General features: G+C 38.1%; 1 protein-coding gene across 8 annotated transcripts in view; it reads left to right on the plus strand.

Annotated features, from left to right (window-relative positions):
- Positions 1-5986: 5986 nt before the first annotated feature.
- LUC7L2 (LUC7 like 2, pre-mRNA splicing factor) overlaps positions 5987-16989 on the plus strand; it is a 58023-nt gene continuing 47020 nt past the window's right edge. For 2 of the 8 annotated variants that reach the window (XM_036905490.2, XM_036905491.2), the window contains exon 1: positions 9379-9447. Coding sequence is in view for 5 of the 8 variants with exons in the window: in XM_036905483.2 (XP_036761378.1) it covers positions 6386-6446; positions 16147-16223 (138 nt within the window). In the remaining 3 variants the exon portion in view is untranslated. Of the gene's footprint in view, positions 6447-9363; positions 9448-16146; positions 16224-16989 lie in introns of those variants that run through there. The other 6 variants (XM_036905483.2, XM_036905484.2, XM_036905485.2 and 3 more) reach the window with 6 other exon arrangements.

Genomic DNA, 16989 nt, shown 5'->3' on the forward strand with positions numbered 1-16989 from the left:
GGCCATTTCTGTCCACATATTCAAACCTGTACCTCTTATTAATGGTCTTACTATCAGGGATTAGCTGAACTCAGTGTTAGAAATAAAAGGAATTGATTCTGGAACACAAAACTTTTAGCAATAAACATTTCATATGGAGGAGGTCCCTAAACTATGGAATCCTAAGGTTTTTGGCACTGTTTACTTACTACTATAATTTTTGATGTGGTATACACATTCCTTCACTTTGCTCTTCTATTTTCTCTCTTAACTTCAACAGTTGCCTCTCACTGAATTGTTAGCATTTAAATATGTTTAATGCTCTTCCGTCTAAAAACAAATATGGAGCCTCTAATTAAATGCCTTTTCAGTTAGCACCTTCTCTTGTTCTTCACAAAGTGGATGAATGTATTCCATGAATTGGATGAATTATATTCATTTTCTACATTTTTTGAACTTAAGTTGTATTGAAGTATACTTTATAAATAAGAAATATACCCATTTCAAGTGTACATGTCAATAAAGAGTAACAAATGTAATAACGACCCCAATATAAGGGTAGAATATTTCCATCACCCCAAAAAGGTCTCTGATGCCCCTTTGCAGTCAATCTCCCTTTCCTATGCCGGGCTGCAGGTAACCACTGCCCTGCTTGCTATCACCACAGATTGGTTTGGCTTGTCCTCAAGTACTTCATCAAAGTGCAGGCATACACCATGTCCTCTTTTAAGTAGGTTTCTTTGGCTCAAAATGCTGATTTTGAGATCAATAATCCATGTTGTTGCATATATCTATTCTCTGCATTTTTCGCTGCCCATTTGTCCTCAATCCACTGCAGTCTGGTTTCTGCCCCTCCACTCTAACAGGACTGCCTTGCAATGTTACAAATGACCTTCAAACCACTAATCCCAGTGGATTATTCCTTACCTTTCTTGGTGTCTAGGGAGGATTTGACACTATTGCCCTTTCTCCTTGGCTCTGATTACACCACATTCTTGTATTTTTCTTCTCTTGCTCTAGCCATTTGTCTTCGGTTTCCTCTTCTGTGTAACCCTTTTGTGTTGGTGTTCCTTGGGTTCAGACCTAGGTCCTTTCCTCACGCTCTACGTGCTGTGCCTGGATGGTCACCTCTGTTTCCCAGGCTTCAATTATCATCAACAGGCTAACTCAGTTCATGCTCCACTCCCAAGCTATAGACCTGTATGTCCAGTGCTAGAAGACACCACCAGTGAGATGACTCACAGGCATCTCAAATTCAGTGTATCCAAAATAGAACCACATCCTCCTCCCCTGTCTCTCTCCCCTCTGGTATTTATTCTCTGTTAGTTTATTGACACTTTAACTAGTCATTCAAATCAGATATATGAGTTATTCTTGATTTTTTCCTCTTCACATCCTCAGTTAAATAATCACTAAATTAATTAGAGTCTACCTCCAAAGAATTTCTAGAATCTCTAGCTTCTATCCTAGTTCAGACCTCTTATCCCTTGCATCTCTTCCCCAGAAGCACTGCCCTCCCTAATTGGTCTCGTTAACTCCAAATTGCCTTATTCAATCAATTCATTTTTTACTGATCTTTTCTCTCTCGCTTACAAATCTTAAAAGTTAAACTTTAACAAGGGGTCCGGGATTTGGCCCTTGTCAAATCTCTTCCGCCTCATCTCTACTCTCCTAATATTTGATAGTCTAACCATACCGAAATTCAGTTCTAGGAGCCATGATCTGTCTTTCAACATTTTCCTCTTATGAATGCAAAGCTCTTGCCCTAGTAGTACTCCCTTTCCCTAGCTAATTCCTATTCATTCTTCACACCTCAGGTTAAATTTAACTTTCTCTTTCTTCCTTCAACAAGCATTTTTGATGCCTACTATGTGTTCAACACTGGCTTAGGTATCCTTATTTTTTCATTCTTAAAAAAAAAAAAAGTGAGTGTCCTGTTTCAAGCGACATGGTTTATATATGCTTATTGCTTTTAATTCCTCTGCCTTTAATAGACTATCAACCAGCTCTCTCAGTTCAGGTTCAGCTCTTGCTATTTCTCTTCTAGATAAACTTCAGATACTTGTACATTTTAACTAGAATGTTTCTGGCTATGAGGTAGGGAGTTATCAGTACTTTGCTCGTCCCTTGTCTGGGTAAGTGTTAGGAATACAAGTATGAAATGACGATGATAAAACGTTCACATAGTAGGATTATGTCGGGGGAAAAGAAACCTTTGCTGTTTTGAACTAAAAGCAGGCTAATCCAAAGCACATTCTGTTGGTAAGGTAAGTTTTTAATTCACCCAACTGAAAGATATGTATCTTACACAGAATTTTAATTTTTAAACATGCATTTAAATGAACAAGAACCATGTTTATAAAATTTAATAGTAGGTATGTACTGATGCCCCAAGAATAACAATAGTATTAAAATTTACAGCCTTAATTGTTTACTATGTTTAGCTGATAAATTATAATAAAATGAAGCATCTGTTTGGACAGCTAGCAAAATGTATGTTACTTGTACCTATTCTAATTTTTAATTACCTAGCATGTATAGATTAACTATATATGTTTCTGGCATGTATAGATTAACCCTACTTTTATATAAGTTCCTGTTTCCTTATGAGACCTTGTTCCTAAAAAAGAATGGATATTATTGCTAGAATGTACAAAAAGACATATTCGCAGAGGTTTTTGTTTTTTTAGATGATAAGATTAATGTATAGTTACTAAATTTAAAAAATTTACAAACAAGACAACAAACTTGCAGTTAATAAAATTTATGTAATTTGGATGAACTCTTCTGTTGAAGACAGTTTTAAAAAGTGGATGAATATTTTATCAAGTTCTTAAAGTCATTAAAGAGCTATGAAGATAGGGAAATACTGGCCAAACTTTAGAAGACAAGAACCAAAAGTAAGTGTAGCACACAAAGGCACATTTTTGGCATCAGGGCATTTTCCAATTTAGTAGCAATAGCTTCAGTACTGAAACTGAGCTGCACTTTTGGTGGGCTTGTACGGTGTGGGGGGCAAAAGGCACTCTAGGGCCCACTGAGGTAGAGACTAATAAACCACACCCACTTCAAGCTAGAACTTGTTTACCCTCAAGGGTGAACTGGAATAAAAAGTCCTTGCCAGACTTTCAGTCAAGATTTCTATCATTTTGGTGTTCAAGAGAAAATGTGGCCTTGAACCTGTATTAAGTGGTCCTTGGTTAGTAATGTCTTCACTTACCTATCAGAGAAAAATAAAAATCCTCTCTGGAGGAATAGAGTATTATATTTTACTTAGGGCTTATATTATTCCTGTGCACATCGTGTAAAACACATGTTCAGCACACAAAGATAACCAGACACACAAGGAAACCAGATCCCATAAGTGGAAAACAGCAGAAACAATAGACAACAGAAACAGAATCACAGAAAACTTCAGATATTAGAATTAGCAAACTTGGATTACAAAACAATTTCACTAGGGCTAAAGAATAGCCAAGGTTGAAAATTCCATCAGAAAACCAGAAACTATAAAAAGTGACATAGCAGACTTGAAAAAGAACTCAATAAAAATTCTAGAACTGAAAAAATAAAGAATTCAAATGATGGAGTTAATACAGACTAGATACAGCTGAAGCGAGATTAGTGAACTATAAAATTTGTTAAGAAAAAAATTATGAAGGTAGTTTGGCAAAACAAGGTGGAAAATACAAAGAGTAAAGGGATACAGAGGATACAATGAAAACTAATACACATTTATTTGGAGGTGCAAAAAAAAGTATTTGAGAATAGCTAAAAATTTCCTAGTGTAGTCACACATTCTAAAAGCTCAATAAGTCCCAGGTGGCATAAATATAAAAATAAATGCACATCTAAATACATCATAGTAAAACGGCAGAAAACCAAAGACAAAAAGATAAAATCTTAAAGCAACGAACTATCTTCAAAAAAGTGACAGAGAACTGACTTCACAGAGGCATTGGAAGGTAAAAGACAGCAGAAAGACAGAATACATATGCTATATGAAAACACCTTCCAACCTAGAATATCACGAATATAAATGTTTAAATTAAAAGACCAATAAAAATATCCATCTAGAATTGAGAAAGGCAAAATAATATTTTCATGTTAACAAAAATGGGAGAGTTCTCCACTAGCAATCAAAGCAAAAGCAAACTCTGAAGCAGGGTAGGCAAACTTCTGTAAAGAGCCAGATAGTAAATATTTCAGTTTTGCAGACTGTACTGTGTATGATATCTGTCACTATCACTCAACTCTGCTCTTGTAGTGCAGAACCTACCCTAGACAATAGTAAGTGAATGAGCCTCGCAGTATTCCAATGAAACTATTCAGAAAGATAGGCAGTGGGCTGGATTTGGCCTTTACATTGCTTGACTCCTGTCCTAAAATTTAAACTTCAGACAAAAGGGAAATGATCCCAAATGGAAAGGCAGAGATTCCATAAGGAATGAAGAGCAAAGAATGTGGTAAATAAACGGACACTGGTTATATGAAACTTGGTTTAAAACATATAGGTGTGTAAAGGTGTTGATTAAATCAGACTTCAATATGTTAAAGGTGTCTGCTGCAACTTCTACAATAACCACTAAAAGAATGAAAACAAACTACTAGAAAGGGGGGGGGAAATGTAATGATTAGAAGACAGGCAAAAGAAAAATAAACGTAAAACTGACAAGCCAAATAGAAAAAGTTTAAAAAGTAATTACATGAATATAAATGTTTAAATTAAAAGACCAAATATCAGACTATTAAAAAAAACCTATATGCTGTGTATAAGAGATACATCTAAAATGTGAGCAACCAGAAAGAAAATAAAAGATAAAAACTAAAATCTCTTCATGAACTCATAATTATTCAACAAACCTATTTTCCTACCAAGGTTATTGTTCAGAATAATGTCATACTGTATATATAATAATGCATCACTCTGGGACATAAAAATCTACATTTTTCTCTCATTGTAAATTGTTTATAAGTATTATTCCTACTATTTGTAGTTGTTGGAATTTTGAGTTCTCTGAGTAACTGGAGGGAAGATATTTTGTCAGTTGCTAAAGACGTGATTCTAAAATGTTTATTGGCCCAATATGCAAAGGGATCTTGGGACTATATTGCTATTTAATTTTTTGATCTAATAATTTTAAGTTCCAAGGCGATGCACAGAAAATTTTAATGAAAATTTTTTACCATTACTTCCTTTTAAAATACCTAAGGAAGGACTTATGTCTCATCTTAAGGATTATTAAACAAAAAAGGTCGACACCAGAGCAAAGCTCAGAGCTAGGCATTTTATGTTAGCTATTCTGTCCTCACAACAATGCTCCAAGGTATGTTATGTTTACCTCGTTAGACATGAGATTTTCTCTAGACCATCTCTTTTACTTTCTCAGAATATTGCTTAATTTTTTGAGTTCCAAATGTAGACCAACAGCTTCCTGCTATCATAAGTAATGATAATCCAAATGGGTTAGATCACCTATTTCCTAGCGTATTAATTTTAGGTGTTATTTCCTGAACTTGCCTTTTCCGTTTCGGGGGGCTAAAAGTCGCTGTGAACAGATGAAGGAAGTGATCCAGATGTCAGATCTCCAGGGCTGCTACTGTGGAGGGCCTGGCAGCAGAGGGTGGGTCCCTGAAAACAAGTTAATCGGTCAGGAATACGCCTACAGTAGTTACTGAGACTGTGAACCCCAGTTAGGGAGTCCTAACCGACGGACTTGGTCTCTACGTACTTACAACTGGGGCTAACCTTCTCTTTAGTGCTCTAACTCGGGTGTGATTCGCAAGCGTAGCACTGTGCGACCCCAGCCGACTGTAGCCGGGAGCGAGGGCTCGGCGCGTTGGGCAGATGCGGGTCGAAGGTCTGTTAAGGTACCAGTCTCGCGAGATTTGGGCGAAAGAGGCATGAAAAGCCCGCGTGCACGCGCCCAAGAGCCGTTAGGGCGGAACCCCTCCCGGGCGGGGCGGGCGGAGCAAATACAGTTTGACGCCAGTTGGTGGAGCCCCAGCGGGAAACGACTAAGCGCGAGGAGCGTGCGCGCTCACGTCGCGGTGACGGTGGTGGCAAGCGGCGTCAGAGCTTTACGGGGGGGGCTGACGGTTTCTGGCGGGTGGCGGTGTTGGAGGCAAGAGCTTGCTTAGCCGGTATCGCTTCTGTCTCAGGAACCCGACGGAGTGAGGGAACGCGGGTCGCTTCCGAGGGCTGCTGCCTTCCACGTACGCGTCGTCGTGAGGAGCAAAGCCCGAGCTCTCTGCAACCCCTCCTGCTCTCTTTCCGCACGCCTTGAGGCGGCGATTGCAACCGAGACAGCGTCTCACCTCCCCCTACCCCTTCCCCTGGTCCCCCCCGCCCGAAAGGGCCCGGTCGGCGCCCCACCCCCGCCTGTCTACCCGCTACGCCGCCGCCATGTCGGCGCAGGCCCAGATGCGCGCGATGCTGGACCAGTTGATGGGCACCTCCCGGGACGGTAAGTGTCTGCCAGCACCCTGGGGGTGGGGGATGGGATGGAGAAGGCGTGGGGAAGGGGCTCCGCGGGTGCACCTGGGCTTGTGTGTGTGGCCGAGTAAGGGTCTCCCAGATTGGTAACACGAGGTCCCGGCTCCCTTCCCATCCAATCAGCCCTGGGCAGGCGGGTTTGGGGGGCGGTGACCGGGCGGATTGGCGGGAACTGCTGCCAATGGGGTCAGGCGGGGCCTGCAGGCAGAAAGGGGAGTTTGAGATTCAGTGTTGACTTGGCTGGGACGGGAGACTCCCCGTCTATCCCCGCGCTGTCGGGCGGCGTATTTTGTGGCTTGATTTGGTACCTGTGGACCGCCAAAGTTTCCGCCCCGTGAACTAATTCCTTAACTCAGTGCTTTGGTATCATCCCTCGCCGCCGCCCTCCTGAGTATCCAGAGAGAACTGTCCCACCCACCTCTTTCCCTGGGTCCGGAGGAAACGTTTACTATGAACCCAGTCCCCAGGGGTGCACCCTCGATCCCCACAGAAACAGCCATTATGGAAAGATCTGACCCAAACCATGATTTCTTGCAGTGGGTGTGTTTGGTCCCGTTTTCTGAAAAGAAAAGTGTTACGGCCTGTTTTTTTTTCGAAAGGCCTCCATTTTGTTAGACAATTTAATAGAGGCTTTGTTCAGTAAATATTGACAAGTCTTGCATGTGTCCCAAATAGAACCATTTTGAAAATGTGGGGCCCAGTTAAGTAGAATTGAGGCAAACAACGATTCTTTTAGGCACTTACGTTAGGATTTGTATAGAAAATCACTTATTGCTGGTCATCTTTTTGTCGTAAAGAGAATTTCTAAGTAAGATGAAATGCTGTTGCTTTTTTGTGATAATTAGTAGTGTACTCTTTCAAATTCAGCTCAAATCTATGCTAGTATGGAGAAAAGGTTGAGTTCAATGCCCTCTCTCTTAAAAACAAAGCAAAACATTTGCTCGTTTTTGTATGTTGCTTGTTCAGGCAAAGAGTTCCTTGGCCATTAAATGTTTTTTCTTGACAAGTTATTTGAATGGTTTGACGTAAGAGAAAAGGCACACTTCAGTTTTCAACAGTTGCTCTTATAATTTTCTTAGGTGCTTTACAGCAAATTATGTGAGTAGATTTTTTTAATTTATTGAATTCAAGATTTTTTAACAATGCATATTTAGAGTGGCTTTTCAGTGTTCACAGTTAGGTTTTAATAAAACTACATGGGAGCTTTTCTTCGCAGAACATAGACAAATAGGTGTAGATGGCAAACCTACTTATGGTTGTGTTAAGGAGGGGAAGATTGGGAAGGAAATGAATTTTATTTGTAGTAAGCCCTTGAAAGTTAACATGAATTAAAAATGCCACTGGAGAAAATTTTACCCGTTATCATTTAAACTTTAGATAAAAATGATTATTTTGTACCTGCAACGTGTCTTAACATTTGCTCCTTTTCCAGTTTCAAGACGGTATTGGGAAAGGGATTTTAGTTGACAGAATTATCTTTGTAATAAATTATAGAAATCATTTGAGACTGACTTTACATGATCCTTTTAATCCTAGATGTATACTATTTTTTGTACCTTCTGCATGGATTGAATTTCCTTTGAGGGAAGTTGAATCAAAGTAACTATGATCACCTGATAAATTTCCAAACTAGGTAGCCAATCTGGTATTAAAAAGCTAAATTAAAAAAAAAATATATATATATATATTTATATATATATGTGTGTGTGTATGTATATTCCTGTGTGTGTAATCAGAAACACAGATTTCTTAAAATCCACTCTGCTTTTATACAAATAAGTTTATATTTTTTATGTGTTTGTTACTGGATTTTTTTTTGCCTCCAGACTGAGGATTTACCAATGAACTCATGTTTACGAGCCCACGATATTATTTAGCTGAAATGACTGGATTTTCACTGCTGTGTTGGGTCAGAAGTAAGAAACATACTACTTTCAAGGACAAGAACTGAATGTTTTTTTGATACCCAAATTCTTCTATGTATACAGGATAAGAATCAGAACATTCTTCTTCTTAATAGCTAATGAGTTTACATATGTTACCTTATGATTCAGGACTTCTGAATAATTAGGTTTGTTCTGTTTTAGCAGTCAGCTTCAAGTTGTTCAGGGATAGGGGAACATGGATATGATCCTGAATAACACGATGTAATTTGAAACCATATAATGGCAAGCTTTGTATTCGACAAAGGAACAGCTTACAGGGAATGCTGTTGGGTGTATTTGGCACTAAAAGGTGGAAATGGGGATCCAATAGGTGGGAGAGAGATGGAAAAGGTAGGAGGAGGGTATTTAAGGCAGCTCTGTCCAATTTTTTTTTTTTTTTTTAAATCTCAGAGACTAAAGCAACCACCACTGTCTTCTTGGATAGTGGAACTCAAGGTGGCAATAATGCTCTCAACCCCTAGTGTCCTGTCTGTGAGGAAATCTGAAGTGGCACAGGAGGTCCAGGGCCCTGGGAAACCTTGCTTTCCTTTCACCTCACCATCACCCCCAATAAAAGATTATTCCTTTCTCCTTCCTCAAAGTCAGGTTTTAAGTAGTTCCTTTTTAAACTACTTGGAGATTTAAGTCTGTTAAACATATCTTATTTTAAATTGCTTAAATTAGTTGATCATTAGGTAATTGGATTACCTAAACTTCACTGAAATCCTCAGGAATAGGAATTTTAGTGGCAGGGAAATGGAGAGATAATTTTGGATTACTGGGCACTTCCAGAAAGGACAGTTCTGGGTGAGTGATGGAAGTGGGGTTCTTTGGACATCCAGAGGGCAGCATGATGGCATTGGGAGGTTGGGCAGGGGGATGATGAGGAGGTGTGGGAGAGGAATGCATAAGGGAGGTGGGAGGGCCAAAGACAAACTTTGCCTTCTTTGCAATTTTGCCTAGGGCCCTGGTGGTGGCAACCGCCTGTGTGCCACTGAAAATCGTGCCGATGCCTGGCATACTGCATAAATGGAAGCAGGGTACCGCGTGAGTTGAAACATTGGTCACACTATATAAAGTTTGTATATGTGAATCAGTGTAACTCATACCCATGTAACTGGGGGTCTGACTGTATTTGGATTTTTCTGATAAGGCATCATGGGCTAAGGAAAAGAGCACTGGGCTGGGACTCAGGAGGCCTGGTTTCTAGCCCCAGCTGTACCTCTAATTGTAACCTTGGGTAAGTCACTTAACCTTTTTTGCCTCAAGTTACATCTATAACTGTTAAACTGGGAAACCAAATAATTTCCTATGTTATATTAAGAAAATGTTGGAAAATAAGTATATTTTAAGTTTTTTAGAAGGGATACAAATTATTTTATCTGAAGTTTAAGATACGTTCAATTTTATAAATACCTTTCTGTTTTAGTTGTTAGCATTTAGAAGGAAGAGAGATTATTTTCCCTGAACATACTGCATTTGAAAGCAGGGAGGAACAGCACAGGAAAATTCAAGCAACTATTTGAGAATTATCTATGTGACAGTTGGAGGAACTCAGTGTCCTCACACAGGCTATAGTCATTTTTGCTGAGTTGGGTTAATTGCAAGGATATCTCTTAGCTAAAGCCCTTTTGCCAACAAATACAGTTTGGTTATGATGAGTCTCTGGTCCTGACTCCAGAAAGGCCTGGCAAGGTGCAAGAAGAGATGGGAGTTAAAATTGAGGGTGTGAATTCAGATTATTTCCTAAGTTTAGGGACATTACAGGAGGTAGGTTTGAGGATTTCCATACCTCTTAGTTGCTTAAAACCTTTACATGGGAGCAGAGACCATCTCTTGAAAGGCTAAAACAGGCCAGGGAATGGCAGTCTGCTGGCCGTCAACCAGTAGACTAATAGAATGTGGAATACAGAATCGAATTTTGTAGCATTATTAGTTGTCCCTTATGGTTATAGAATGTTCAGGGCAAGTTAGAGTTTTCAGGTAATTTTAGCTATTTTTGTTGATAAGTTTTCTAAATATACATGATGTACTTTAGTAATCTACATTAATCATAATTTAATATTTTTGCTGTTCAGTTGTACAGTAGTAGTTTATGGTATGTAAAAATAAAAGGATACTCATTCTGGAATATAACACTGAAATACAGTTCAGAAAAAAGTGTTCAGTGGATTTTCTTCATACAATCATCTTTACTGTAATCTGTGTTCCTTGACTTGTCATCAACATCGAGAGCGTTTTCTTTTAATTTTCTCTCATTAGCATAATGAGCCATATTTATTTCTTGGTCAGTTGTACGCCATTCTTCTATTCTACTTGGATTGTTCATTTTTAGTGAAGGAGGCGTGGCCTTTAATGTATAAGCACATGTTTTTTAAAATAATAATGGGGTATAGCTTACACCAGAGCTTGTAAGTTGTTCAACATTTTCGTAAGATTAAACAATAGTTAAATATAAAGTTAAACAGAGATTCAGAAAAGATTTGACTTTATCAGAGGTCCAGGCATATCAAAACACTGAAAACTGTTAACGCCTGCATAGTGAACTTGTTTTAAAAAAAACTTAGCTCATTTTGAACTCTGAATAATATTTCTATCTAAAAAACAGCCCAGAAGACAGTTCTAGTGTCACTTCATATAACCCTACATGCTCCTTGGATTCTCTGGAGTTGTTTAGCTCTCCTTAGGGGAACCCTGTGCTTCTGAGACATTCTTTTACTTCGGGTAAAAAATAAATTGAAACCAAAGAAAAAATCACTTTGGCTGTCATTGCATAAGCTCTAAAGCAGCAAAACAAATGCTTTGATTTGGTTTAAGTAAGATTTCATATAAGGATAGTGAGCTGCGTGTTCAAGTGGGTAGCAGGAACTCAGGGGCAAGTAGGTGTGGGTCAGGGGTCAGGTTTAGTGAGTCAGTGCTCAGTACCAGATGGTCCATACAAACATTAAAGCTTGAAGTTGCTAAGGGTTCAGGTAAGCAGTGGGGTTGCAAAGATAGGCAGATGGCTTAAAACTATTAAGTCTGTCAGTAAGTCTAGGCCACTAGATAAATGAGACAGACAGTCCTCGAGGAAACAGTGATTTTGCTACCTAGTTTAACCAGCCTACTAAGAAATTGTGGACTAAGTAGATGAAGAAAGTTGAAACATTTTGCTGGAGAAAGAATGAGGGAGCAAGAGAGGGTAAAGTTTCTGACAGGAATCTTGTGGATTCAGCACCTACAAAAAGTCATTCTGTTCCTTTTTGGTTTAAATTCTCATGCACTAGCCACAAGGGTAGAAATTGGAAGGCAAGGCCAAAATCAGTTAATCTATTTTGTAAGATTATTGTGGATATAGAGAAAAATAGTTTGTAAAAAACTGTGAAATTGGCTGTAGTGTTGTTTTTAACTGAATAACTTAAGACTGAAAAGTCAAAGCCAATGAAAGTAACATGTAGCTCAGTCAACTGAATAAACAACATATTTTGCTTTTTTAGCGTGGGCTAGAGAAAGCAGTCTTTAAAACTTTTTTCTAAAAAAACACTCACTAGATATTGATCCATGTATTCTAATTCAATTGTGAACCACGTGCAGTGATTTTTGACCTGTGTGATCGAACACAAAAATAATTTAACCAGCTGCCTTTGCTGAGTCTTTTGTCATGTCTCCTGAACACCTGGTAAATTGTTTTGTTTTTACCTTCTTGAAACTTCAGTTTTCTGTAGACCTCAGTTTCCTCTTTTAGAGTTAAACTTTCCAAACCGTTGCCTTTTAATAAAACAGGTTGGATAGTATCTACAGTTTAACTACCTGGTTCAGCCATTCCTGTATTCTGTACTACTATTAGGTTACATACCACACCCTTTTCAGTTACTTGAGGTTATGTTTTGGTTCAGGGTTAGAACTGTGGCCCACCTACTTTTTGTAAATAAAGCTTTACTGGATAAATAAAGGATAACCATGCCCATTTGTGTATATGTGGGCATACATGGCTGCTTTACCTTACAACAGCAGATTTGAATAGCAGCAGAGACATATGGCTGGCAAGCTTAGAATACTGTTATCTAGCCGTTAAGACAAAGCTTGTTGACCACTGTTTTAGATTAGTGATTCTCTTAAGTACAGTCTAGACCAGCATCCTTAGCATCACCTGGGAACTTGTTAGAAATGCGAATTCTTGGGCTCACCCAGAACTGCTAAATGAGAAAAATCTTCGGACTGGGTCCAGCAATCTGTTTTAAGAAGCCTTCCACATGACACTGATGCACATTAAAAGTTTAAGAAACCCTGTTCTAGATAAATGTTTCCCAAATGTTAGTCACCTAGGTCTATATCAAGCTTACTATTTTTTGCCCTGTTTTCTGTTTTTAAATATTTTATCCTTATGTCAACTCACTTTCTAAAAATTTAATTTTAAAATGAAAGTTTATGCCACCAGAAAAACACAATGAAAACAACATGGGATTATAAGAAATAACTAGACTTTGTTGTCAGTTACCCTATGCTAAAAATTAGAACTTGTTAGATGTATTAAACACATATTGAGCATTAAATGGAAACTTTTTTCTTGACTTAATCATGATAAATAATCACCACTAAGTGATCGAGTGGTGTTTAAAATGTCATTTTGGTGAAATCACATACATCTAAAATCATTTTTTGTACAAATACCATACTTTGGAAAATACTGTTCTGATTACTCATGTGAAAGGAAAGCTGCTTGAACTGTATATACCTAAGTCCCTAAGTAGAAATTACTAACCAGAAATACACACCTGTGCGATGGAGCGATACTGGAGTACCTAGAGCGGTCCATCTAGAGTTTACATTTCTAGGGTGAAATTACCTCATTTAGCTTGATTTCTTATGTTTCTCTTAGTGTTTGGTCCATGGTGGCCAGCAGTTATGCAGGATTTCCACAGTGGGGTTGCGAGTAGGTGCCTGGCCCTGGGAAAAGCTGCATGTCAAAGATAACCCCTGGACTAGAGACTGGTAGAAATGGCTTTGACTCTACATTATGGACAGAGGAACAGCAGGGTATGTTTGCTAGTAGAACAGTTGATTCACCCCAGACCGTGTGTTTTTATTTTGAGAAATTACTGTGTTACAGTTTAATTTGCCTCATAGTATTAGAGGGACTATTTCCCCAGAAATAATGTTCTGTGTAGTGATGTGGTTTAGGGTACAGTAGTTGTTAAGAAAAGAATCTTATTTTCCTGAATATCCCCAGGTTGCTGAATCGTTTTAATTTTTCCTTTCCTTTTCTTAGAGATAATGGATATATTTGCTTCTATTGTATTTTCACTCTGCAATAAAGTAGTGACAGGACTCTAATCCTAGAGGACTGTAAATCTAGTGGGAAGTGAAGATTTACACATGAACAGTTATGTTTATTTTGAAGTGATGAATTCTGTGGTACTGATTAAAGGTATCTAAGTTAGAGAAAACTTTAAAAAATAAAAAAAAATCAAACATCTATATGAATGAACAAATGTTATTTTGTGTATTTCCCTCAACTTAAAGGAAACTGTTACAAGTGAAGTCTCTTATGTTTCCCTTCACAATCTCAGTCCTTTCCCCAGAGGCAGTCTTTGTTTTAGTGGTTTGAAGGCTTGGTCTCCTTCATGGTAATCTGTTTTTCATTTTAACTTCCTTTATCATTCAGTTGTCTGTCACCTCTGTCCTTTGATACTCTCATTTCGTTTCCCTTTTATTTTCCTTCAGTGGTTTTAGATTTGGGGAGGCTCTGCTTAGCTTTTATAGCTGTCACCAACCAGTGAGAATTTTCTTTTAAATAGATAAATCAGCCAATTACTTTTTCTTTGGTTCTTTTTAGCTACTTCTTTATAGCCAGAGATAGCTTTCATTCTTCTAGTTATGCGTACAAGAAATTCTGGATGACAGAAGGCACCAGATAGCCAAAGTCTAAGTGTTTCTATGTCAGAATTGGAGCTCCGCAAGTATCAAAATATAAAACTCAGCAGGCTGCAACTTTTCAACAACTTTTTCCTTTATGGCATATATTATAAAAACAAATTCTATATAATCTACTTTCAGAATCTGATTTTTTAGGTGACCAACTCTTCTAATGTATTTTTTAAATTGCAGAGGAGAGATATTTTACAGATTTCCTAAAGCATGTATTCCCCCCCCCAAAATGTGATGACATTGACCCCTGCCAGTGTCCAAGACTCTATGCTTGTGTAGAGAAGATAGGGTTTTAGCAAAGGGAATAGAATCCTTGGAATGTAGCTACTTTACATTTTTGTTCTCATATCCATTGTCATTCTTTTAGTTCTTAAAGACCCCAGTAAGCTTTTTCTGCTACTGTTGCCCTGTCTCATTTTTTATAATTTTGTTAAATGGATTTTCATAGATAAGTAGGCTGGTAGATTTAAAAAATTATTTTAGCATTATTAACTTTGATCATATTCAGCAACAATGAAATTTCTACAGTGGGCATTGCATTTTTAAAATGTTGGGCTTGTCATGGGGATTATAAAGGGAGTGCTATTTGCACCTACTAGTAATTAAACCCTAGGACTATATGAAAGGATTAAGAGAGCCTTTCTAAGCTATATATAGTACTCTTATTTTTGCATTTTCTAGGGGCTACCCTAGTCAGTATGATTTTATAAGTTGTGTTAGAAAGAAGTGACTTGGTTTTAAATTTGGAAGGGAGAATGCCATGCTTGATTTTTCCCACTGCCATCTTTGGCTGACTACTTGTCCTTTTATTATATTTTGTATATAATAAATATATTCCTGAAAAGTTTGATATGTATCATGTCATATTAAGTGTTTTAAAAGCATCTGTAATCATTATGTTAAGACATGGTAGTGAGTCCTTTTATAAAATGAATCCTGTAGTTTGAATTGTATAAATATATAGTGAATTAAACTGTGTATTAACAAGAGCACATGGAGTAATAAGTGTTTTTTTAAAGGTTAATTACAAAATGGTTCTTATAGGTGAGTTAGGCTGAATTCTAAAGGAACAACACAGGTAGGTGGGAGAAGTTAGTAGAGTTGGTGAGAAACTTTGAGGAGGGTGTCAAAGTGATCAGATTGGTTCTTTGGTATAGTAGTTCACTGTTCAGCCTGTACCCTTGGTTCCACATGGAAGACCTGAGTTTACTAGTTACACAGCAGGTCTATTCCTGCCCTGTACTAGTCTAGAAATTAGCCATGGGTCTTTATATAGTTCCCTTCTTACTATGTGGACTCAGTAGCTTATATTGTAAGAAATGTGGTAAGAAGGTGGAACATTTCTCTGCATTCAGGGATTCAGGGGCACGGAAATGAGAAGCCTTAAGCTTTTGGTTATACACACCTCGCATTCTTACTCTGGCTTTCCTTTCACTGAAGGGGTATGGCTTTTATTTCAGTAGGAATGTACCTACTTTGTTCCCAGACCAACTCTGACATGTGGCCCCTAAAAAGTATACCTGTGGGGAGGGCTTTGGCTGTCATATTGGAGAAAGTGGGAGGGCTTCCTCGTCTCTTGGCCCCATTTATATACTAGGAGATGCTTCCATTTGCTTTGTGTGCTGTTGAGTTTTCTCTTCTCTGTTTTCCCTAAGCTAAGCTCTAAGCTAATTCTGTACAAAAGAAATACTAATTAGTTGTTTTCATAAGTTGCTTGCCATTAATGCCTGATAATATGCAGTAAAATAAGGATTCTGCATACCATTATATATGTCAAATATTACAAACTTTAAGGTTCTTTTGAAATGATAATACTAAACTCAGTTCACTTTTGCTTAGCCTTCACAGTTGTTGATCACATAGCATGGTCATCCACTCACAGCTTAAAAAAATACAGGGAGCATCGGAGAGAATGGGTAAAGTAAAATTTTGATGTTTTTAAAATAGCACCTAAATCTATGAAAGTTGATTTGATTTATTGTTTGTGTGGGAGGGAAATGGTGGGTGGCACTGGAGGGGTGGGGGTGTGGATATTGGGGAAAACAGCATGCACCATGTAATATGATTTCAGATACTGCTACAATTTGAGTCTTAAGTTTCAGAAAAGGCAGGAGCATAAATGGCAGTGTTGGGATTTACAGTGGGCTCATTTTTTCCCTCCCAGCAGATGAGGGAATTTTGAGAATAGCATTTGAACACAGTTTGGACAGGAACCTTCATTTTAGAGCAGCCTGTCCATATTCCCTGAGTGAAACTGCCTCTACCGTCTTAGGCCCTGTTACATTGCTGAAAGACCTTGAGAGGACTAATATATATATGCATTTCAGTTTTTTTTGTACACCTGTGAATTCGGGTGTTCTCAAATACCGGTAGTAATTCATGAAGCTCATGAAGGGATTGAAGAGAGAGAGGTTAAGAGATTTGTTACTCTCAAGTTAGTTGCTTGGTAGGGAATATTAATAGAAGTTTTGAGGCTTCCTGTCAAAGTTCTAAGTCAAGTTTCTAATTCTAAAAATTTGACATTGTAGTTATATACAAAGCCTAATTAATTAACGTAGAGGTTATAAAGGGCAGAGAGACCTACATGTTTTTATGGATATGAAGTTTTGCTGTTACATAACTTGGTCTAATCTCTGCCCCATTATTTTAAAACATTAAAAAAATTTGGTTCATACACTAAAA

The sequence above is a fragment of the Manis pentadactyla genome, chromosome 7 (genome assembly GCF_030020395.1).
Source record: "Manis pentadactyla isolate mManPen7 chromosome 7, mManPen7.hap1, whole genome shotgun sequence".
Classification (NCBI taxonomy): Eukaryota; Metazoa; Chordata; class Mammalia; order Pholidota; family Manidae; genus Manis; species Manis pentadactyla.